At 55.6% G+C, this 19,530-nt stretch overlaps 7 protein-coding genes across 7 annotated transcripts; 3 read left to right on the plus strand and 4 right to left on the minus strand.

Annotated features, from left to right (window-relative positions):
* Positions 1-73: 73 nt before the first annotated feature.
* J7T55_011820 (mitochondrial inner membrane magnesium transporter mrs2) lies at positions 74-1,902 on the minus strand (the record flags this gene model as incomplete). Its single annotated transcript, XM_053136643.1, has 3 exons — positions 74-530; positions 585-1,216; positions 1,303-1,902. 3 exons carry the CDS (start codon positions 1,900-1,902, stop codon positions 74-76), a joined length of 1,689 nt encoding a protein of 562 aa, XP_052999625.1.
* Positions 1,903-2,409: 507 nt separating this feature from the next.
* Positions 2,410-3,976, plus strand: J7T55_011821 (uncharacterized protein; the record flags this gene model as incomplete). The annotated part of the gene is made up of 2 exons (XM_053136644.1): positions 2,410-2,832; positions 2,912-3,976. The coding sequence occupies 2 exons, from the start codon at positions 2,410-2,412 to the stop codon at positions 3,974-3,976; spliced, it is 1,488 nt and encodes a 495-aa protein (XP_052999626.1).
* Positions 3,977-4,417: 441 nt separating this feature from the next.
* On the minus strand, positions 4,418-6,367 carry J7T55_011822 (succinate-semialdehyde dehydrogenase; the record flags this gene model as incomplete). The annotated part of the gene is made up of 3 exons (XM_053136645.1): positions 4,418-6,004; positions 6,063-6,225; positions 6,291-6,367. The coding sequence occupies 3 exons, from the start codon at positions 6,365-6,367 to the stop codon at positions 4,418-4,420; spliced, it is 1,827 nt and encodes a 608-aa protein (XP_052999627.1).
* Positions 6,368-7,206: 839 nt separating this feature from the next.
* On the plus strand, positions 7,207-8,145 carry J7T55_011823 (uncharacterized protein; the record flags this gene model as incomplete). Its single annotated transcript, XM_053136646.1, has 1 exon — positions 7,207-8,145. One exon carries the CDS (start codon positions 7,207-7,209, stop codon positions 8,143-8,145), a length of 939 nt encoding a protein of 312 aa, XP_052999628.1.
* Positions 8,146-8,783: 638 nt separating this feature from the next.
* J7T55_011824 (uncharacterized protein) lies at positions 8,784-13,401 on the minus strand (the record flags this gene model as incomplete). Its single annotated transcript, XM_053136648.1, has 4 exons — positions 8,784-9,358; positions 9,423-9,929; positions 10,026-11,928; positions 12,529-13,401. The coding sequence occupies 4 exons, from the start codon at positions 13,399-13,401 to the stop codon at positions 8,784-8,786; spliced, it is 3,858 nt and encodes a 1,285-aa protein (XP_052999629.1).
* Positions 13,402-15,021: 1,620 nt separating this feature from the next.
* J7T55_011825 (uncharacterized protein) lies at positions 15,022-15,618 on the minus strand (the record flags this gene model as incomplete). Its single annotated transcript, XM_053136649.1, has 3 exons — positions 15,022-15,126; positions 15,182-15,526; positions 15,610-15,618. 3 exons carry the CDS (start codon positions 15,616-15,618, stop codon positions 15,022-15,024), a joined length of 459 nt encoding a protein of 152 aa, XP_052999630.1.
* Positions 15,619-15,967: 349 nt separating this feature from the next.
* On the plus strand, positions 15,968-17,295 carry J7T55_011826 (pre-rrna-processing protein ipi1; the record flags this gene model as incomplete). The annotated part of the gene is made up of 3 exons (XM_053136650.1): positions 15,968-16,015; positions 16,069-16,141; positions 16,391-17,295. The coding sequence occupies 3 exons, from the start codon at positions 15,968-15,970 to the stop codon at positions 17,293-17,295; spliced, it is 1,026 nt and encodes a 341-aa protein (XP_052999631.1).
* Positions 17,296-19,530: the final 2,235 nt, after the last annotated feature.

Consider the following 19,530-nt stretch of genomic DNA (forward strand, 5'->3'; position numbering starts at 1 on the left):
GCAGGTTACGACCAACCATTCTCAGACTTTAAAGAGGTACTGTTTCTTACGGTCCCCTCTGTCTCCAAGTGATTCACTGTAGCCGCTGAAACCACTTCTTAAACCCTGTGGGCTGGGGACGCTTCTCCTTCGCCATTGCGATCCTCTTGAGCTTCTCACGGTGCTTGGCTTCGAGCAGCGCCGTGGGGCTGTCATCCTTGTACCACTGCATCGCTCCGTACGGGTCACAGCCGTCTTTCGCCTGGCTGCTCGTGATCGACCGGCGGTTGCGTGTCGAGGACTGGCTCATGCGCACGCGCTGCACCTTGCGCAGCTTGATTAGGCCGTACCAGCCCACCAGCAAGCTGAAGAAGACCGAGGCGCCGGTGACACCTGCAAAGCCCCAGTTGGTCTCCTCGATGAAGTTCTCGAGGTTCATGCCGTAGAGGCCGGCGAAGAAGGTGCCCATTGCCAAGGCGAGCGTGCCGACGCTGAATTTGAGCTCGAGAAGCATGAGAGCGTTGCGGTTAGCGTCGAGGATGGCGCGGATGCTGCGTACTAATGTTAGCCAATATATCATATTCAGAGCTTGATTGGGCACCTACATCTCCTCCGTATTCCGGATGCCGGAAACCAAGTTGCTCGCCTCCTGAACGACCTCGTCGCAAATCTTGTGGTATGACTCCAGCAGCATCTCGATCTCAGTGTGGTCGTCGACCTCGCGCGAGATGTCTCGTGTCTTCTCCGTCAAATACATCTGGCTCAGGTCGTCGTCCGCTTCCAGCAGCTCGTCGATAGCATCTCGTACCAGCCTCACCTTCTGCTCGAAGGTGCTGACCTTCTTCGAAAGCACCAGCAGGTACCGTAGCTTCTCCCTGTCAACATCCTCTTCCAGGTCGCCCAGGAGGTGCATGACGGGCTTCTGAACGGTACCGAAATCCTTCCATATCTCTGAAGTCACTGACATGAGCACTACTTCGAGCGCGCGGAACTCGTACGGGAGGCCGCCTGCCGTGCCGGGGGCCTGCTTCTGCCGCAGCTTGCCCTGCAGCTCGTACATGAACTCGGACTGCGCAGAGGAGGTCGAGGAGCCGTAGACATCAAAGAGCAGAACGCGGTCGTGCTTGATCAGCACGCGCAGGTGTAGCAGGTTAAGGAGGATCGCAGCAGGTCGGACGAGGATGTGCGGGAGGTTGGAAGAGTCGATCTTGCGCAGATCACGGGGCATAAGGCCGTACTGTAGTGCAAAAGAAGATGTTTTCAGCAAAGTTTTCGTTTCTCGTCAAGCGCACATCTGCAGATGCTGTTCCCCTCAGGCCTTACCTTCGCAATAAGCTCGCTCTTCTTGAACGCGCCATCAGTCAAGATGGCGTCGCCTTTTTCGTCCACCTCTGTGCACCGCAGCACAGGCTCAAGAGCAGCCTTGGCCCTCCTGGCTGTCATAGACGAGGTGAATATCGACGTGTCGTAATCGTCAGTGGTGCTGCTCCGAAAGTCGGGCTTGACGGTGGTGTCACCCCATAGTCTCTGCTGCCAAGGCGTCCTGGCACGCTCCTCTTCCGGAGGCTCATCTGTAGAAGCGAACCTCCGTGATTTCGTAGCAGCATTTCCATTGACAAGGTCGGTGCCAGTCGAGCGAACCTTTCTCAGGGACTTCGGAAGGAGGCTCTCCAGATCGAACACAGAGGAATGGAGGGCGGCTTCGGATCGGCTGGCCTTCGAGGTTGAGAATCGTCGTGCTGAATGGCGAGGGGTTTCTGCAGCATGCGCGCAGCCCGGATAGTCCTGAAGAGGCAGGCCATGGCATCTCGTTGCAGCGGCACATAAATGGCTCGGGCTGAAGAAGGGTTTCCCTTCAGACTGGAACCGCAGAAACCGGAGCAGCCTGCGAGAGGGAGCCGCAGGCTGCAATGCTGGGCGCATCGTGACTGATCCTTTCTGTCGCTGGTAGACAGGAATGAGCTTATTCCTGCAACTCGGCGCTCTCGATCTCGCAATCGCAGGTCGCTGTCATGGTGAGCCGAAGTTTTTAGGACGAGGTTTTTCCAACTACGTCAAGCCTGCAAGCTAAAAACTTCCTTGCTGTGAGTACCCCCATGCTTGGCGCTGAGACTGCGCACACTCCCCCACAGATTAGGAGCCGCTACCGCCCGGCTGGTGCACACTAGGTGTGTCTATAGGCAGGTCTCCATCAGATGCACTTTATCAAAGTCTGCACAAAACTACGATCATATCTTATGTTACTCTACATCGAAAGATGGCTTCCCTCACGAGTGAATCGACAACATGACCTTCAATGGAGCTCACATTGGTACCCGAGTCCGGAGCTGTATGGGTGTTGAGACCACGGGGAAAAGTTGATTCATACTCCCTACCATCTCATCGCCACTCCTCAGAAGAGAGTTTCTTGAGCAAGTGCTCTGGAGAGCAATGAAGCTGACACCGATACGAGTCCGCGGGAAGAGGGGCCAAGCTAAGCGTGAAAAGAAGCCTAAAGACGAGGGACTCGGTGATGCCGAATTGGAAGGACTACCAGTATCAAGCACGAAACGAGCCAGAAAGCACCATAGGAAGGATGGTGACGCCAGGATGAAAAAGGGCTACTCACGGCTCTCTGATCTTCCTCAAGAGGTCCTCGAGCGTGTCTTCATTGCTTCGCATAATCTATCTCTCCCCCTCGTCAACCGTGAGTTGCACCACCGTCTGTCGAGCGACTCCATCAAATATCAGATGGTCGGTGCCGCCTTCGGGTCAACGTGGGATGCCCATTACGGTATAGACAAGTTTGAGGTCTCCTCCTACGACGGCTGGCAATGGGATGCGGAAAGGACCGAAGGCGATCCTCAATTCCAGGTGAGTAGGATGCTTGTGGGACGCAAGTTGGCTGTTTGCACCGAGGAGGGTGAATTCTCATTGCTAACCTTTATTTCAGTCCGCAATACTCGCCTGTTCCTGGGCGAAGACTCCAATGCTCCTATCTTCCTTTGATGTCTGGGTCCGACAGCATGCTGCCGGGCGGGCATACTTCACCATTCCTCAACTGAAAAAGGAGCGCTTGGCGGACGTTCCACGTACAGGCAGTCTGTACGACAGGGCGTACATTACCAACGACGACGATGAGAGCGCTTCCGCCATGACCATGCGCGAGAAGCTCGGCTTCGACTTCGACTGTTTCCAGAGATACATTCTTCCCTCCAGCACAGACTCGAAAGGCTCCTCTGGCCGGCAATCCCTCAAGATGCTCGGCGATCGGCTCCGCGCTCTACTCGGCACACACCTCGAAATCAACCCTGGCACAAAGATTCCAGTGTCCCTGTTATCAGGGCCTTTCGAATCTGACGACGGGACGATCGACACCGGGATCGAGAAGATGCAGCGCCTGTTCTGGCTCGTGCGCGGCGGCGCCTGCCTCCAAGAAGACCAGACATGGGAGGCCACACGGACAGGATTCCAGCAGATCCTGCAGCTCGTCGCCAGCTCCGGGGCCCGAGACCCCCGGGACGACCACGACGAGCCCACCAGCGGCCAAGGCGCGGCGCCACCAGCACCATCACCCCTGGAGAGGCTCAAGCTCGCGGCGGGCCTCCTCGCCCTGTTCGACTTCCTGGGCGTCTTCGACGCGCAGTGGCCGCGCTACATCGTGCAGACGTCGCTCCTGCAGGTGTCGGGGCTGATCCCGGTGTCGGTGCCGCGGTCGGCGCAGGAGTCACTCCTGGGCGCGCTCGCCTCGAAGCTGCGCGGCGTGCTGGGCCGGCACAGCGGGCGCGTCGACGCGCGGCACGTCGACATGGCGTGGACGCGGGCGGCTCGTTTTGAGAGTCCCCGCGCGTATCTGCGGGAAGCCACTTTTGCGGACGTCTGTCGGCAGCGCGCAAAGATGTTCCTCTATCCGCCGGAGGGCTCTGCTGAGAAGGATAACCTGCCCTCGTCGCCCGTGGCGGGAGCTGCTGCGGGCGGGTTTGGGCATGAGCCGTGGTCAGACTTTGGCCTGGACTGAGCTTTCGTGAAGCGGGTGCTGGTATATATTAAAAAGGCACTGTGATCAGATATAGCCATGATTTGGCTGAATGGAGAAGACTCGAAGAACATTATTGAAACCTACCAAGAGCAGATATTCATACTAGACTGTCACAGGCTTATCGACATTTCTGCTACAGTCGCCGTGCTGTAGTCGCATTGCTCGTCCACACTACCAGAACACCCGTAGTTCGGCTGGACATCAGTCTTGCTCATCAGCGTAAATCGTCACGAATCTACAGCCTGCTATCTATCTACGACAGTGAAGAACGCATTATTAGATTAGTATTATATATAATCTACTCACTCTGGACCTGACGGCTCCTGAGCCACTGATCGTACCTCTTTTTGACCTCTCTGATCTAACTCTATCTTTGTCTTAGGAGGGGGTATATCCCACGCTTTCTGCACACTCTCATCTTCACATGTTCTTCAAAATTCCAAGCACACCTCCGACCTTCCTTGCCGCGCCCAGGCCGTAGCCTGTCTCCACGACACCCTTGGCAAACTTCCAGCTCCGGTCCTGGCTGTCAATCGGATACCTGATGGGCGGCGGGATGCTCGTCCTGACACCGGCCCATCCCCATCGGTCCGCACACACAGCCTTGATGTTGCACAGACCCCTCAGGCCCTCCTCGCCGGCGAAACGGCCGTACCCTGAGCCAGCCACCCCGCCAAAGGGCAGCTGGACGGCGTAGAAGGCGGCGAAGTCGTTGATGGCGACCATGCCGCTCTTCAAGCCCTTCACGACGGCCTGCAGTACTGGGTCCGAGTCCCGCCCGAAAACGCTGGCACCGAGGCCGAAGTCAGGCGCATTGGCCACACCAAGAACGTCAGATGCGGTGTTGGAGGGGGCTCGCAGGAGCACCATGACGGGACCGAAGCATTCCTCGTGGGCGATGGCCATGTCGGCCGTAACATCGACGAGCAAGGTCGGGCTGAAGTAGTGGCCACTGGGATGATCGGGGTGGGCGTAGCGCTTTCCGCCTGAGAGCAGACGCGCGCCATTCTTGACTGCGTCTTGGACCAGGCCTTCTAGTCTGCTGAAGGAGGCGTCAGAGATCAGTGCGCCCATGTCAGCTTCTTGGCCCAGGCGAATGGCCTTGACGCGAGGCTCGAGACGTTCGACTAGCTTGTCGTAGACTCCAGGCGTGGCAATAATGCGCTCAATCCCGATGCAGTTCTGACCTGCTGCCTGAAAGGTGCCCCGGAGGAGTGTCTCGCATATTCGGGAGAGGTCGCCCTTAGCTGAGTCCAGCACGACGCAGGCGTCCTTTCCTCCCAGCTCGGCGACAACTGGGATGAGAGCCTTGGCAGCTGACTCCGCAACCTTGTGGCACACTGGACGGGAGCCAATGAAGGTAATATGTGAGATCTTGGGATGTGAGGTAAGGTGGTTCGCAACTTGAGGCCAGCATGCGACGGTCTGCACCAAGGCTGGATCGTGTCCGTGGGCGATCAAGGCTCCTCTGGCGATACTCGCGAAGTAGCTAGCACTCCAAGCAGTCTGCTCCGAGGCCTTGACCAAGATACCGTTTCCAGAGAAGATTGCCGAGATCATAGGTCCTATGAGATTGTGGAAAGGGTAGTTCCACGACACGAGAGCTGCAACCACGCCCAGAGGCTCATATTGGACAGTATTCTTCTTGTACATCATGAGAAGATTTGTCGGCCGCCTGTTGGGAGTCAAAGCCTTCTCGCCGTGGTCTATGGTCCACTGCAGCTTCTCGACTGTAACAAGGATCTCGCCGAGCTGGGCGTCGACCATCGTCTTCCCAGAGTCGAGACAGGCCACGCGGCAGATCTCCTCCTGGTTGTCGAGTACATGCTGCAGCATTGAGCGCAGGACCTTGCGTCTTTCCCTAAAGCTGGTACTGGCCCATGTCTTCTGTGCAGCCTCTGCGGCGTCGATGGCACGGTCGATGGCAGCCGGGCTCGAGGGGTTGACGAATCCGAGGAATTGGCCGGTGGCTGGGGCATAACACTGGATTGCGCTCGCGCCGGAGACCTAGAATATACGAATGAGCCATTGGTTCCATGCTACGTCGACGCAGCGTCGCTCGCACCTTGATATTTGGTTTCTGAAGGATTTCCTTTGGCTCAGGAACCTTGGGGGAGGGCACTCGATACCGGATCGGCTTGTCGTGCTCGCCCTTGAAGTACACCACGATGATGACAAGGATCAAAGGCCAGAGAGCCATCCAGGCGAATAACGGTACATTATCGAAGCTGTTACCGCACACCATGTCAGCTTGGCCAAAGATGGTCGTGATTGAGGGGCGGGCTGCACATACGGAGGCTCCCGAAGGCGCGCCTGAGCTTGGGCAAGCCATTGGTCGAAGAACTCCTGGGCCTGCATCTTTTGTTCCATAGCTCTCAACTTCCCCTGGTGTTCCCGCAACTCAATTCCAAGACGTGAGGTGTGAGGATCAATTCATGGCTTGGTATGGTGGTTGGCAGGAAAAAAGACCAGAACAAATTGGGCCGTCGCTACTGTTGTGGTGCCACCAGAGCTCTTTGCCGGACGATTTCTGGGGACTTTTACGTGGGATTTTCAGGGGTCCAGCTTGCATCGGCAGGCATGCTGTGCTCTGTTCTGCTCCGCCGCCTGCATGGGCTTTGGGGAGCTGGTAGCTGCATTCGCGAAGCCGTGCAACCAGGTACAGAGTTGATTGGCATTAAGGAACACATGCAGTCGGCATTATATATTTCTCTGAAGACAAGACCACCACAAGAGAAAACAAGAAACATGAAAGGGGGAGGAAGTGGCCTGCAGCATGCCACAGCCAGTTGAGGGCGCGAAGAGGGCCCTACAATTCTACAGAAGACCCCCAAGTTTTCTGAAGCAATATCGTAAGAACGAGGCGCTATTGTGGTCAAACCCCACGCCATCAACTGTCAATCATGTCTTCTAAGCTTTCACTATTGACCTGGCCACTCCAAGCCGTCACATGTAGGCTTCACACAGGATCACGAGAGCATTCCTATCCCTGCCAGTAATGACTCGCTCACAGCCACTGCCAAGAGATTAGATTGATCAGATAAATCACCCCAGGCTTCCCGGTTCCTCGGCTCAACGGTTGTCGATCCCTCATCATCGTTCGCTTCCGTGCTTCAGATTGTTCGGAGCTAAACACTTATTGACCCCTCAACAGCACCCGGTTTTCCAGAACTCTGTTGTGCTTGAGCCTCAAGATACGACAACTCAAGATGAAGTTCACAACGTCTCTCTCCGCCATCGCGGCCCTGAAGGCCGTCACAGCTTCTCCCATCGAACCACCCTCCTCTCCTCCGACGTTCCCGCAAGACCCCGACCAGCAGCACATACAACGGATACCAACCTCCTACGAGTCCGCCGTGCTAGGCCGACGCATCCTAGCCCTCAGCCCCCTCGCAACGCTGTCCACCGTCTTCCCCTCCACATCCTCCTCCACCGGCGCCCACGCCCCAGACCCAAATGAAGACGCAGACGGCCTCCCGCGCGCCGCCCTCCTCGAGAACCGCCCCCCGAACCTGGGCGGCGTCCCCATCGGCATGATGGACTACATCGCTGACTGCGGCGCCGAGGAGGAGGGCAACCCGACCATCCTGGCCATCAAGATCGCCACGAGCTTCAAGAACGTCGCCGCGGGGAGCAACATGTCCATCGGCATCAACTGGGTGCCGCCGTACCCGCCCTCGAAGCGCATCAAGTCGTCATCCTCCTCATCGTCGCAAAACCCCCTGTCCAGGCTTGCCAGGTGGTGGCTGCGGTGGTCCGGAGACGAGGACGAGGACGCGGACGCGCTGCTGCCGCCGCACTACGACCCCGTCCCCTACAGCGCCGCGAACCTGCCCCGCTTCAGCCTGCTCGGCCACCTGGAGGACATCTCGTCGTCCTCGGGCGCCGACGTCGCGGCGCTGCAGGACTGCTTCGTCAAGGCCCACCCGGACGCGAAATACTGGCTGCCGGGCAACCGGATTCACGAGTCCGGGTGGGTGCGCCTCGTCGTCGACCAGGTGTACTGGGTCGGCGGGTTTGGTGACCGGGCGTATATCGGCTGGATCCCAGTTGAGCAGTGGAGGAATGTCACGCGTGAGGAGTGGGAGGGCGTCAGGCTGCCTGGGGAGGAGAAGCACTGGAAGGAGTGGGGTGTTGATGAGCTGTGACGTGGCGGTTAGGGAGGTTTTGCATCTACGTGACACGGTCATGGACGAATTGTTGGGCAGCACATGTGTAACGGATTATGGCCGCATCACTCGTTAGTTACACTTTAGGATCATGGCGTTGGCTTAGCGGCGTTCTTCCTTTCGCAGATTGCAGTTTTACATATGTTACGCAAGCCCGTTGTGGCTGAGACAGATATGCATAGCAAGATCCAATATTCCATCTTACAAGCAGGTCATTGCAGGGCGAAGCGTAGACTTTCAAGGTCGACTTTTAGATGGAATCACTTCGAGAAATATCCATCCCGCATGACGAGACTCCTTGCAATGCACAAAAACTCCATTCCAATGTTTCCCGAGTCAAGCTGCCTGATTTTTCGACCCTGATATACCCTAATCCATGCTACAAACCAAACTTTCCGAAATGCGTAATGCTTCTTGTACAGCGCGCAGAGATCCCAAACACGGGGGGAACTGCCTGGCCGATGCAGATTTTTTTTTTCGTGGGAAAACCTCCCATGAGATGACCTCCGTGTGGGTAACCTATATCAAACTCGCTCGCTCAGGGTATCGTAAACACTCTTGTACACGGCGTCAGTCCAAAACGGACAAGCAACCTTATTGCAACCCCGTCGGGCCTCTCAGTCAACCCGTATGACAACCTTCCACCCCAGTGCGCCGGCCTCACGGATGGCACAAGCAAGACACCCGCGCCTCCGGCGGGAAATCAGCGCGTTCCATCCCCTCTCAGCGCACAGCGCCCTGACGAGGATCTCCATGTCGCTGCCAAACTGCCGCCTCCTAGTCTCGGAATGCATTTTCTGTTCGGTCGTGCCCTTCCCATTATTCTCCCGGTCCCGCTCCTTGTTCTTGCCGTCCCGATCGGGTGACATTCCTGAGATGTCCATGTCAGGGCCGCCACGCCCGCTGGCACTACTCAGCGACGAGTGTCGGCTCGACGAGCTCTGGTTGGTGCTGGCCCTGCTAATGGCTGGTGACAGGGGAATCTCATGTGCCTCCGGTTGCGGCAGAAAGTTAGTCATGGCGTCGATGACAAGGACACGAGGCGGTTTGTCGGTGCTGGATGATGGGGCGATACTCGGGGCAAAGTTGGACGAGGCATCGGTTAGTAGCTGTTCCAGCGTCCAATTGGGTTTGTTGAGGAGATCGGATAGGTGGATCGCGGTATAGGTATAGTATTTGTGAAGTGGGTGGCCTCAAGAATTGTCAGCCGGTGTTTCTTCTTTAGTATCACTTTAGGTGGTATCTGGAAAACTCACATTTGATCTTGGCATGGCCAGATTGCTTGCCAGTACCAGGCGCAAACGGGCCTGAAAGATCGAACTGCTGGATAGTAGGACTGGATGGCGACTTCAGAATCCTGACATGTTGCGAAGGGACGCATGGGTGGGCTGTCACGAAGTAGACATCCTTGGCCACAGGAACTGTAACCATTATATCATCGTCCTCCTCCCAATTGGTGACGTTGAAGGTGATTGTAGGCGTATATGTCTTCATCTCTAAGGGAGTGGTCCAGTCAGAGAATGGGGTTGCGATTTCCAGTGTCGGTGTCGTCTGGACCGAATCAAGAGGCTCAGACAAAATAAGTGACCTCAGCTCGACACTGATTGTAGGCGGTGGAGACTTGTAATTGTTTTCGAAGGGAATGATGAAGTCGGCGGGTAAAATGGAGTCTTGCTCAGAGCCTTCTCCAAGGACAGAGGACTCCCGCTCGATCGCGAGCTTGCCCCAAAGCCTCGCTTGTTTACCAGTGCGTTTGACATCCTCTGTAGATTCTGTCAGCATTTAACAATCTTCGACACAAGCTATCGCCGAGGCAGTTCACTGCGGTGAAGGAAGGGGTCCTAATATCGAAAACTTACCAGGGATGTCTTCAATGTCGACATCGACCCAGCCATCCCCCAGACCAAGGGGCGTGACATCGCTCGATATCCACCCCATGCATTCTACAGCACCCTTTCCAGCAGCCAGGACCCGTCCAACCACGCAGGCCGTGCTCCAAAAGCTTTTTCCTTGGTACATGAATCCCCCGCAGAGATTCGCCATCGGCCCAAGCCTCGTCATCGCGGTCACATCATTCTCGATTAAAGTCGACATGATGAAGTGGTAAAGCCCTTCACCTGGAAGCATCAACCCCGACACATAACTCTTCGACAGCCAGCCAGCGGGATGCAGCGCTGCGCCGACCTTCTGCCGCCGTGAGGCCTTCCTCTCAAGGGAGCCATCATTATTCGCTGCTGTGAAATACGACGACGTTGTTTTGTTTGTTCTTGTCGATAAAGGGGTCTGCAACGGCGTGTTAAGAGGCGTTCCTTCCGTTACCGCACGGCAGTTGTCGGAAATGAGCGATGCCTGTCTCTCGAGTTCCGGCCACTTGAGCCTCCTCGCGAAATGTGTCAGGCCGCGGACCTGCCTCTCCCAGTACTTTCCCTTCATGACGTATATGGACTGCTCTTTGTGTTGTTTATGAGCATCGTGGTGCTTGGAATGTGGACGATCACTAGTCAGTGTCATCTTGTGCGTAAGATTCGCTAGCCAGCCTTTGGGCGGCTCTTGTTCTCCTGATGGTTTCGTCTTGGTGATCTCAATATTCTCCAACCATGCTCGGGCCAGATGTAGCGACCATTTCACGGAGGTATTGGCGTCCCGCTCAAATCGATAGACATCCGAGCGCCTCACATCCTCCGGAAGCTCGTCGCCCTCTGTGATTGCGTCCAGGCGCACGAGCAGCTCGCAAGCAAGCAAGATCTGCAGCAAGAGCCAGTATCTCTCCTCATGCAGGCCCTTGGCATCCTCCGCATCCGTAATAGATGCACCATCACTTACACTATCTTCGTCGTCGTCATCGGGGGTCCCCCACAGAATTTGGCCTAGCCGTATCCTCCACTCGACATGCGAAAAGTCGATCCAAACATTCGGCGCCGCAAGGACCTTAAGCAGAGCCATGATCTGGACAGGCAGGCTATAGGGGTCCGTGAGTGACCGGTTCGGCAGGTGCAGAATATGAGTGAAGAGTTCCTGGAACAATTCGTGACATGTAGCTTTGTCTTTTTGGTGCTGCTCCTGATACCGCTGCGCATTCTTCATCAGATGGTCGAGAACTGTGGTCTCATCCATCCTCCTCAACCCGTCTTTGGAGGTCAGCGCGGACTGCCTGGACTCGATAATGACCTTGTCCTTGGCGCCCAGGCTGCCGAACCCCCACTGCTCCTCCTTGAGAGAATCCGAGACACCCAGTTCCAGCGCAGCCTGGTATCCCATTGTGCCCTTCTCAAGCCCTTGCATGCTGAGCATGTTTGGTCTTTCCCTGCACCTGGGGAAGAAGTGGGCGCGACGTTTGGCGGCCACTCTCTTGGATGTTGAGGCTGATGGGCCCTTGTCGACATCGCGGGTGATGTGGGGCCATGCGGTGATGCACCCCCAAGCTGCATCGTCAATCTGGGTGTGGTCGGTCAGGTCTCTGATGGTCAATGCCTCGTCCCATGGGAAGGCGACAGAGGGATGTGGCGCGCCGGTGTAGTGCCCCTCAGCCCGCGCGAAGAACTGCGGGGCACCCGAGAAGAGCTTCTCGATGTCCTGGTCAGACAGGGTTGCCATGATGCGGTTGAGCTTCAGGGGCGGGCTGAAAGTGGTGGTCCCTGGGGTGCTTTGATGTTCGGGAGGGGGAGATGGCAATGGCTTGTCTGAGTTGACAGGAGAACGTGGTGATCCTGGAGAGAAGGAGCCGGATGCCGTTGCTGAATGTTGTGAGGGAGAGGTTGATGTCTGCCGAGTTGGAGAAAAGGAGATGTACGTCAGCCACGATGCAGGGTCAGATTGAATTAATCCAGTCAAGGGCAATTGACTTCAGGGAACACATGCAGGAGGCGAAGAAAGGAAAGTCCAAGAGTGGGAGCTAAACAATAAGATTCACACAAGGGAAGAGTTGAGGCGCTCTGCATCGTACGATTCAGAGATCTGGATGCAGGAACAGGAGGAAAGGAAAATCTATGTCCGGGCAGACAGATGGTCACGCGAGGAGGTGGTCAGACTCATGTACAGTATGCAGGAAACGGGAATAAATCACGTCTCCCGAGGCCCGATGGAGAAAATGAGAAAAGAGACCCTCCAAAAACTCAATCGGCGACAGCGGGAGGGACCACGGCCTTGTGTAGTGCTGTGGAAGTCTCCGTCGGCATGGGCTGATAATCTGGGGTAGAACCTTGGAATGTGGGGTTCGGACTGACGACGGGAGGCCAGGGTCTGGGTCTCTCTGTGGTCGCTGATCGCTGGCCTTCTGCTCTGTATTGGAGCGGTGGGTGGCAGGTGGCAGGTGGCATGAGGGGAGAGACACACGCGGAGAAATGAACGGTCTGGTTGACTTACCGCTGTGGCTGGTGTGACCGTTACTTGTGGCGTCTCTGTCTTGTTCTTGTCCTTGTCTTTCTTCTCGCGCGACCTGAACGCGAGGCTCTGCAGCCTCTTTAGCCTCTGTGACTTCCAACGGCTCGGCAGGCTGCCTCCAGTGTCTGGGGTCGCAACGATGGCACTGACTGGGCGTGGTCGTTGGCTGGGATTCTTACGCAGCTTCGGCGATGGTTGTGCTGGCGTTTCTGCTGCTGTTGCAGATGCAGATGCTGCTGCTGCTGCTGCTCTTATTGCACTAACAGGCTTGGGCTCAGGGTCAGGCTCACGTTCATGCTCGAGCCCGTGTCCAAGCTTATGCTCAAGCCCGGGTTCGGGGTCATGCTCATGCTCATGCTCATGCTCATGCTCATGCTCATGCTCATGCTCATGCTCATGCTCATGCTCATGCTCATGCTCAGGCTCGCTCCTTGGAGGATGGTATTCCGGCAGAGGCGTCGAGGCCGCGCTTCGCGAGGGCGTCCAGCTGGGACTCGACCTACCGGTGTCGAGGTCCCTGCGGCTGCCACGAGACGAGTGGCCCAGGAACCCACGGATGAGCTCCTTAGTCGAACTCCTCCGCGCGAGCCTCGCGCTGGTCTTCTCGTCTTCCCCGGGCACGTTTTTCGGGCTCTTTGGCGACGCTATCAGTGCACCGGTCCCGCTGCTGTGACCGCTTGCTCCCGTCCCGGCGACGCTTGGTTCTCCCGTTGTTTGGGCTAGGTCCAGTTCACGCGCGTTGGGTCCTGGCTGCGCTTCAGCCGCGTCTGGTCTGCTGTCGTCCTGAACGGAGTTCCTCGGGTTGCTCTGGTGATCACGAGACTTTCGCTTCTTGAAGAACGATAGCGAGGGCATCTTCCAACGCCGGGCGGCACCGAGAGGCTGCAAATGCAGATGGCCTAATTCATGAGTCGACTTGCTGCTTCTATGTGGGCATGACGGTGACAAAATGTGGCAATGAGGGCTGTTGTGGATTGCACTGCCGATGAATAGTTGCTTGTTCTCCGAGCAGTTTCAATGTCGCCCTGTAGGTCTGACGCATAAATAATGACGAGGATAATAACGAGAGCGAGCAAGGACGTCATGCGAAGGCCAATTACTGGATCTGGCCATTCAAGAGACGAACGACGATGACTTGACAGCCGCGGGGAGAAACAGATGCAAGCGACAGCGGAACGCCCGAAAGGATTGAGTGACCGACTGGACGTAAGTAAGTAACCCTCCCGGTGATGTGCAAAGAAATTGGGAATCATAGTTATGCTGGACCTGTTGGAATTATGAAAATGCACTCCTCTACTTTACTGCCTCTGGCCAGGCTCTCGGGTTTAACATCCGGCTCTGATATCGTCTAACTGATACACATGCCGTTTTCTCACCAACCGGAACGTCAGCAGGCGTTCCCTGGCTACTCTAGCCGATGCCTGGGCTGCCATGAGTTCACCCTGCAGCTTTCACAAGGTCCAAGCATGCAAAGCAAGATTAGGTGTGCTGCCCGCGTGCAGCCCATACGACGCTGAGACTTCGAGATCAATTTCCAGGTTTCCGGTGTCTGTCATCTAATTACGGTCGTGTGCTGGCTGACAAGCTAGAAATCTGATGCGACGGCGTTGGTCCTTGGCCATTCGGATGCTGGCAAAGTCACCGCCAGTCGGGCACTATTAACTATCAATGGAATGGTTGACACCAGTCTTCCAAGTTTTCCAAGGTTTTCTGCTGGGGTCACCACCAGCTACAGCTGTTCTGTGTAGTGTGGCGTTCAGAGGTGCTCCACCAGCCCATGCTCTGCCAAGGCCCGATCCGACCGTCAATCACCCAGGCAGGCCAGGGCCAAGCTTTAATGCCCACCCAGGCCTCCTCGCTGACAATCTCCAATCCACCTCGGGAGCTATATACACCACAAGGTTGGCTGTCCTTGCGAACACATGGCCCTGTCGTGCTTAGATGTCGGTCGGAAGACAATTTGCAGCTTGTGTGACCTGTGTGATTTCCGACTTGCTTGTTGCACATCAACATCCGTCGTCATTCCACTGGTCTGTTACAGCCCTTGGTCTTCTCGACGCCTGTTTCTGCGGTACTTTGTCCTTGTATACTGTACTATATGTGGTGTGCGTGATTTCGGCTGCCACCGATATTGACGGGCTGTGGCAGCAAGGGACGTCAAGATATGAGCCGAGATTTATCAGATCTATGGTCGCATCAGATGACGACCTGCAGAATCTGTGCCGAAATCTTGTCTACCCATTGCAAGCTATGCAGGCAACGGCGGCCGCTAGAACGTGCACTCTCGTTCTCTGTGCTGCGCTGTCGGTGTGCTCGAAAGCGGTCTTGTTATGAGTAGATGATTCAGCTAGAATGAGCGGTGTGTCGGGCGTGGCAGGCTCGACCAGTGCCAGGAGCCCCAGGTGATCCCCTTGCGATCTCGCGTCTATAGACGGGCCGCCGTGTCGGCGACCACAATCTGTCTGAGCCGTCCGGTCAAGCCGCCGGTGTCTCGTGGATTACGATCAGCAGATACTTCGCGTCCGGAACAATAACAAGCTCCTGCTTCTTGGTGCGCACTCGAAGCAGCTTCAGCTCATCCTGGTCTGGGTGTCAGCCCCGTGCGCATCTTCTGCCCCTGAGATTGTGGTATTACCTCCGTATCCAGGCCATGCACCAGCCCGCCGGCCGAGTTCACGAAAGCCCACACCATCGACGCCAGTTCCTCGGCTCCTTGCGTCTCGCTGCTCGTCCCTGCAGCCACGGCGCTTCCAGATGAGGCGGGGACATCGGAGGTAGAGGCGGAAAGCGAGCTGGCTGCGGCGGCTGTTGATTGTGAATCTTGTTGCTGCTGTTGGGACTTGGACGTTCGCAACGACGAGATTTGTCCAGCTGTCTTAAGGATCGCGCCAGAGGCTCGGTCGAGGGCGATAGTCGCCTTCACGCCAGGTTTCTTGGACAGCCGGCTGAGGGTCTCTTCGAGCGCATCGGCGCCGTTGCTCTGCGAGTCGGGCGGGCAGGGGTTAGCGCTGCGAGTAGCGGTCGTTTGGGCAAGTGGTTGAGTTATTTGAGATTTCTGCGTACTGTATTCATATCTGCCATTTTTCGAGGTAGTAGCTCGAGCTAACTGTCGCGGGATAATAACTCGAGAACGAGTCTTGCGCAAGTAGGTTCCAGACTGCGTGGGGGCTTGTTTTGTTTACATCGAGGCGGCCGAGTTGCACCCTCGGGAGCGCTTCCCAGGTTCCCCAAGCGCATTTCCTGCCCGTTCTGGACCCTCACCGCCTTTCCCCAATTTGGATCTGTTCTCAACCTCACTGAAGATTTCTCTGCAACAACAAGGTAAGTCAAGATCCTGAAAATTCTTATCAATTGAGCTGAACTCCCCTGGCGTGAAGTCTTGCAAGCTCTCAGAAGCTAATTTTGTTTGAATGAAGTCAAAATGGGCTCAAGTACCAGGAAAAAGAAGGAAAAGAAGAAGGACTTTCAGGTATGTCTTGCGCCCAGAGATTATATGATCCACCAGCCCTAACATGAGTGCAGAAACCCAAGTTGAAGGTTGGAAAGACAAAGCCGAAGTCTGCAAATTTTACAGATACGAGCTTCCAATCAAAATGTAGGCACTTCTCACCCCAAACCGGCACGAGGGGAAAAGCTCAAGGAGTGGACTCCCGAGGAGCCACCGTCCCATGAGGCTACCAAATGCCAGTCTCTGATGGACAGCCAACCGGTTGAAAACGAGCTTCAATACGGTTTCTTTTTGCAGCGATGGGGCCATATTCTGTTTGGCTGTGTTCACAGGCAAAATCATTTACGGGACAATGGTAGCCGGGGTAACTGATGCTGATACTGACACCGGTTATAGCCATCGTCGTCAACCAACAGTCCCTTTCGGAGACCGCTCCTGACGATGTAGCTTTATTTAAGCACAATCTGTCACTAGCTACCTCTCGGAATGACAAGCAACGGCGCGAGGCCCTATCCCACCTCGTCAGCCAGCTCACGTCGACACCGCCGAAGAACCCTGTCGGCGCATATGTTCTTCTCGACAAGTTATTACCTCTAATCACCGATACTTCGTCGGCGATTCGCAGCAGCCTCCTGAGATTATTCCAGACCCTTCCGTATTTCGAAGTCCAACCACACGCGGATAAGGTCGTCAAATGGGTCCGTCTAGGAATGCTACACCTCTCAGCCGAGGTTAGGGATGACGCACTCAAGTTCATGGACTGGCTGCTCGACGTTGCAGTTGACCAGCTGCTCGACGTTGCCGGCGGGTGGACGAAGACGCTGGATGCGTTCATCGCGATGATGGGCTGGAGGAATGCTTCCGCATCATCCACCGCCGCTGCGGGCAAAGGCTGGAGCTCGGCGCCCAAGACGACCTTTGGTGCGGACAAGGGCGGGTCAGCCTACGCGCACCAAATGGCAGCCCTTGCCAGATTCATCCAGCTGGGGTTGCAGAAGCCGCCCCCAATCGAGCCGTGGACTGATGCCCAGTACTGGCATCAGGTCTACAGACTGCCCGAGGGGCCAAACCCGTTCGGATATCTTCAGCTGTTTGGCCCGCCGCAGGATGGGGAGATCTGCGCGGATACCGAGTCGAGGCAACGTGCTCTATGGTCTCTGAAGGCAACTATAGAGAAGAAAACCACTCAGGCTCGAATGGAAGGTGGGTTGGCGGGACGAGCGGCCACGGACTTGTCCAAGGCCCTTGAGGAGGGCTTTAAGGGATATGAACATGACGAGCTTGCGGAATTGGACTGGTGATCTGTTGATCGGGTTGAAGACGACACAGCAGTATGCTGCCGCATGTCTGACGGCCATTTTCACTGTAAATGGTAGTTGGCGTTTGGCATTACATAGATGTTCACGCCACCAGGTACGCGTATCCTGTTTTTATGTGGAATTGCATTCAACAGTGTTGTGTTTGTTTCCATCATTTCGATTGTGTGTTCTTGTGTCATATAATGCAGACTTGATTCCAAAGCTCCTGTCTGTTTTCAAATCCTGCGCAGCTTACGGCCTTCTTCATATGGGTTCGAGGTCTTGGTGTCAACAACATTTATTTCTTCGAAAACTCACACCCCAGATAGAAGGTGCAAAGCCGCGTCTTGTTCCATGGTAATTCTTCGGTTCTGCCGCATGGTCATCCCTTCTGCAGCACCGTACTCTCCCATCGCATCGAACTGCCTCTCCCAGCACGAAGGTGTGTCCTCTGTAACAGTGAGCACGATACTCTTTCCGACCTCGTCCTATCCTCGGAGACCATCTTTTCTTCTCAAAATCTTTGATCAAAGGCTTGATTGGTCGTGTCTCGGCATAAAGGGTGACAGACATCAAAGGTATCTGTTCCTCGGTAACCTTCCATACAAAGTGGACGCACCAGCCTGGGACATACTTTCCTCTGTGGTCACTCCCCCATATCTCAACCCCTGAGGCTCCTGCTGTCTTTCAGCCTCATTGCCCAACTTTAGGAGGCCCTGAAAAATCACATTTGTATCTTCGTTCTCAGGTAGGTAAAAGCCAAAGCCTTCTTCTCACCCCCAGACCCCTGTACACCCAACTCGCTGGCCCTCCAAACCCTCTCTTTCAAACCTACCTGCCTCCGGGGAAGCTGTTCACCTTCGCGTCTGCAGCTACTAGCTTTCGACAGGCCACCTGTTTGCGTACACTGACCGTAAACACTCCCAGTACCATTACAGCTGCACACAAAAAGCTGCTCCAGCTCGCGTTGACCACTTCGTGCCTTCTTCCTTCCTCCCCACCTCCCCTCTCACCGACAACAGACTCTGCCTTCGCCCTCAAGAAGTTACAAGACATCACGCCTCGAGCATTGTTGGTCTTGTTTTGATTCTCGGTCATCAGGCTCAGGTAAGCAATGCTTTGTCTTCTTCTCCTGGTCAGCATCCGTGGGCAAGTGTTCCTCCCACCCTCACCCTCAACACTAGCATCCACCCTCTGCATCACCAGATCAGGGTCCGTCTCGTCCATCTCTGTCTACCCTCCCCATCAACCTCAGCATACTTGTAATGCACACTGCGCGTTTCCTTCCTGCATCTTCAGTCAGTACCAACGGCTGCAATGGTCATTTGGCCTGCACAAGTTTCCCCAACCACAAATTCCCAGAGCAAGACGTCCCAACTACTGGTGGCCCGCTTGCCTCGCAGACCCAGCGACTACTCGCACACCTGTCAAGGCATCATCCTGTTTGTGTCACGCCACCCTTCCGCAGTCCTGTCTTTCCTACCTAGGCAGTCGTGTCTAGAACTGCACTCTGTGCCTGCCTCTCCTCTTCTTCCCCCACCTTCCAACATTACCTGCAGGCACGTTGCCCACCTTCCAGGTACGCTTTCGCTTTGGCTTCCTTCTGCCTTACCCTGAGACGCGTCAACCTCTTTCTCAGCACATACCTTCACGCATTTTTGGCCACCCTTCCACCTTCTCTCACATTTCTTCTACCTCACACATTGCAACACTTGACCTGTACCCCTCCCCTTCCCCCATTTCCTTCACAAGAGGCTTTCATCGCGCCTCCTCTGCGGAAAAGCGGGCCCATCTTCGAACATCTCCTTGATCCATCTGTACCTAGACGACCACCCGTCGAGGTGCTTCATACATAAGGTCAATTGCGTGTCCCTCCATTTTTTTCTCAGCAGCTTCGTTCCATAGCAGCTTGCCTTCACCACCTACGTTTATCAGCATCCTACTGACAGCCTCTGCAGCTCTTTGGTCTGACCCTTCTTCAAGCCGTGCATCTGCCACTGCGCCTTGAGCGATTGTCACTTCCGGTAAGTTGTCACCCTCACACTCGTCTGCTCACCTGTCAAGCAATCCCTTGTTTCTCTCCGCCTCTCGCGTTTTCTTGAGCAACTCTTGTTCCCTTTGTTCTTATCGTCCAGTCTCGAGTAACTTTGCGATTCCCAATCATCCTTTCCCTTGCTTTCCGGCTTTCATGTGTGCTCATACTTCTTCAAATAGATAATCCAGCTTTCATCAGCCAAA

Source organism: Diaporthe amygdali (genome assembly GCF_026229845.1).
Source record: "Diaporthe amygdali strain CAA958 chromosome Unknown NODE_2_length_3802984_cov_64_841326, whole genome shotgun sequence".
Lineage (NCBI taxonomy): Eukaryota > Fungi > Ascomycota > Sordariomycetes > Diaporthales > Diaporthaceae > Diaporthe > Diaporthe amygdali.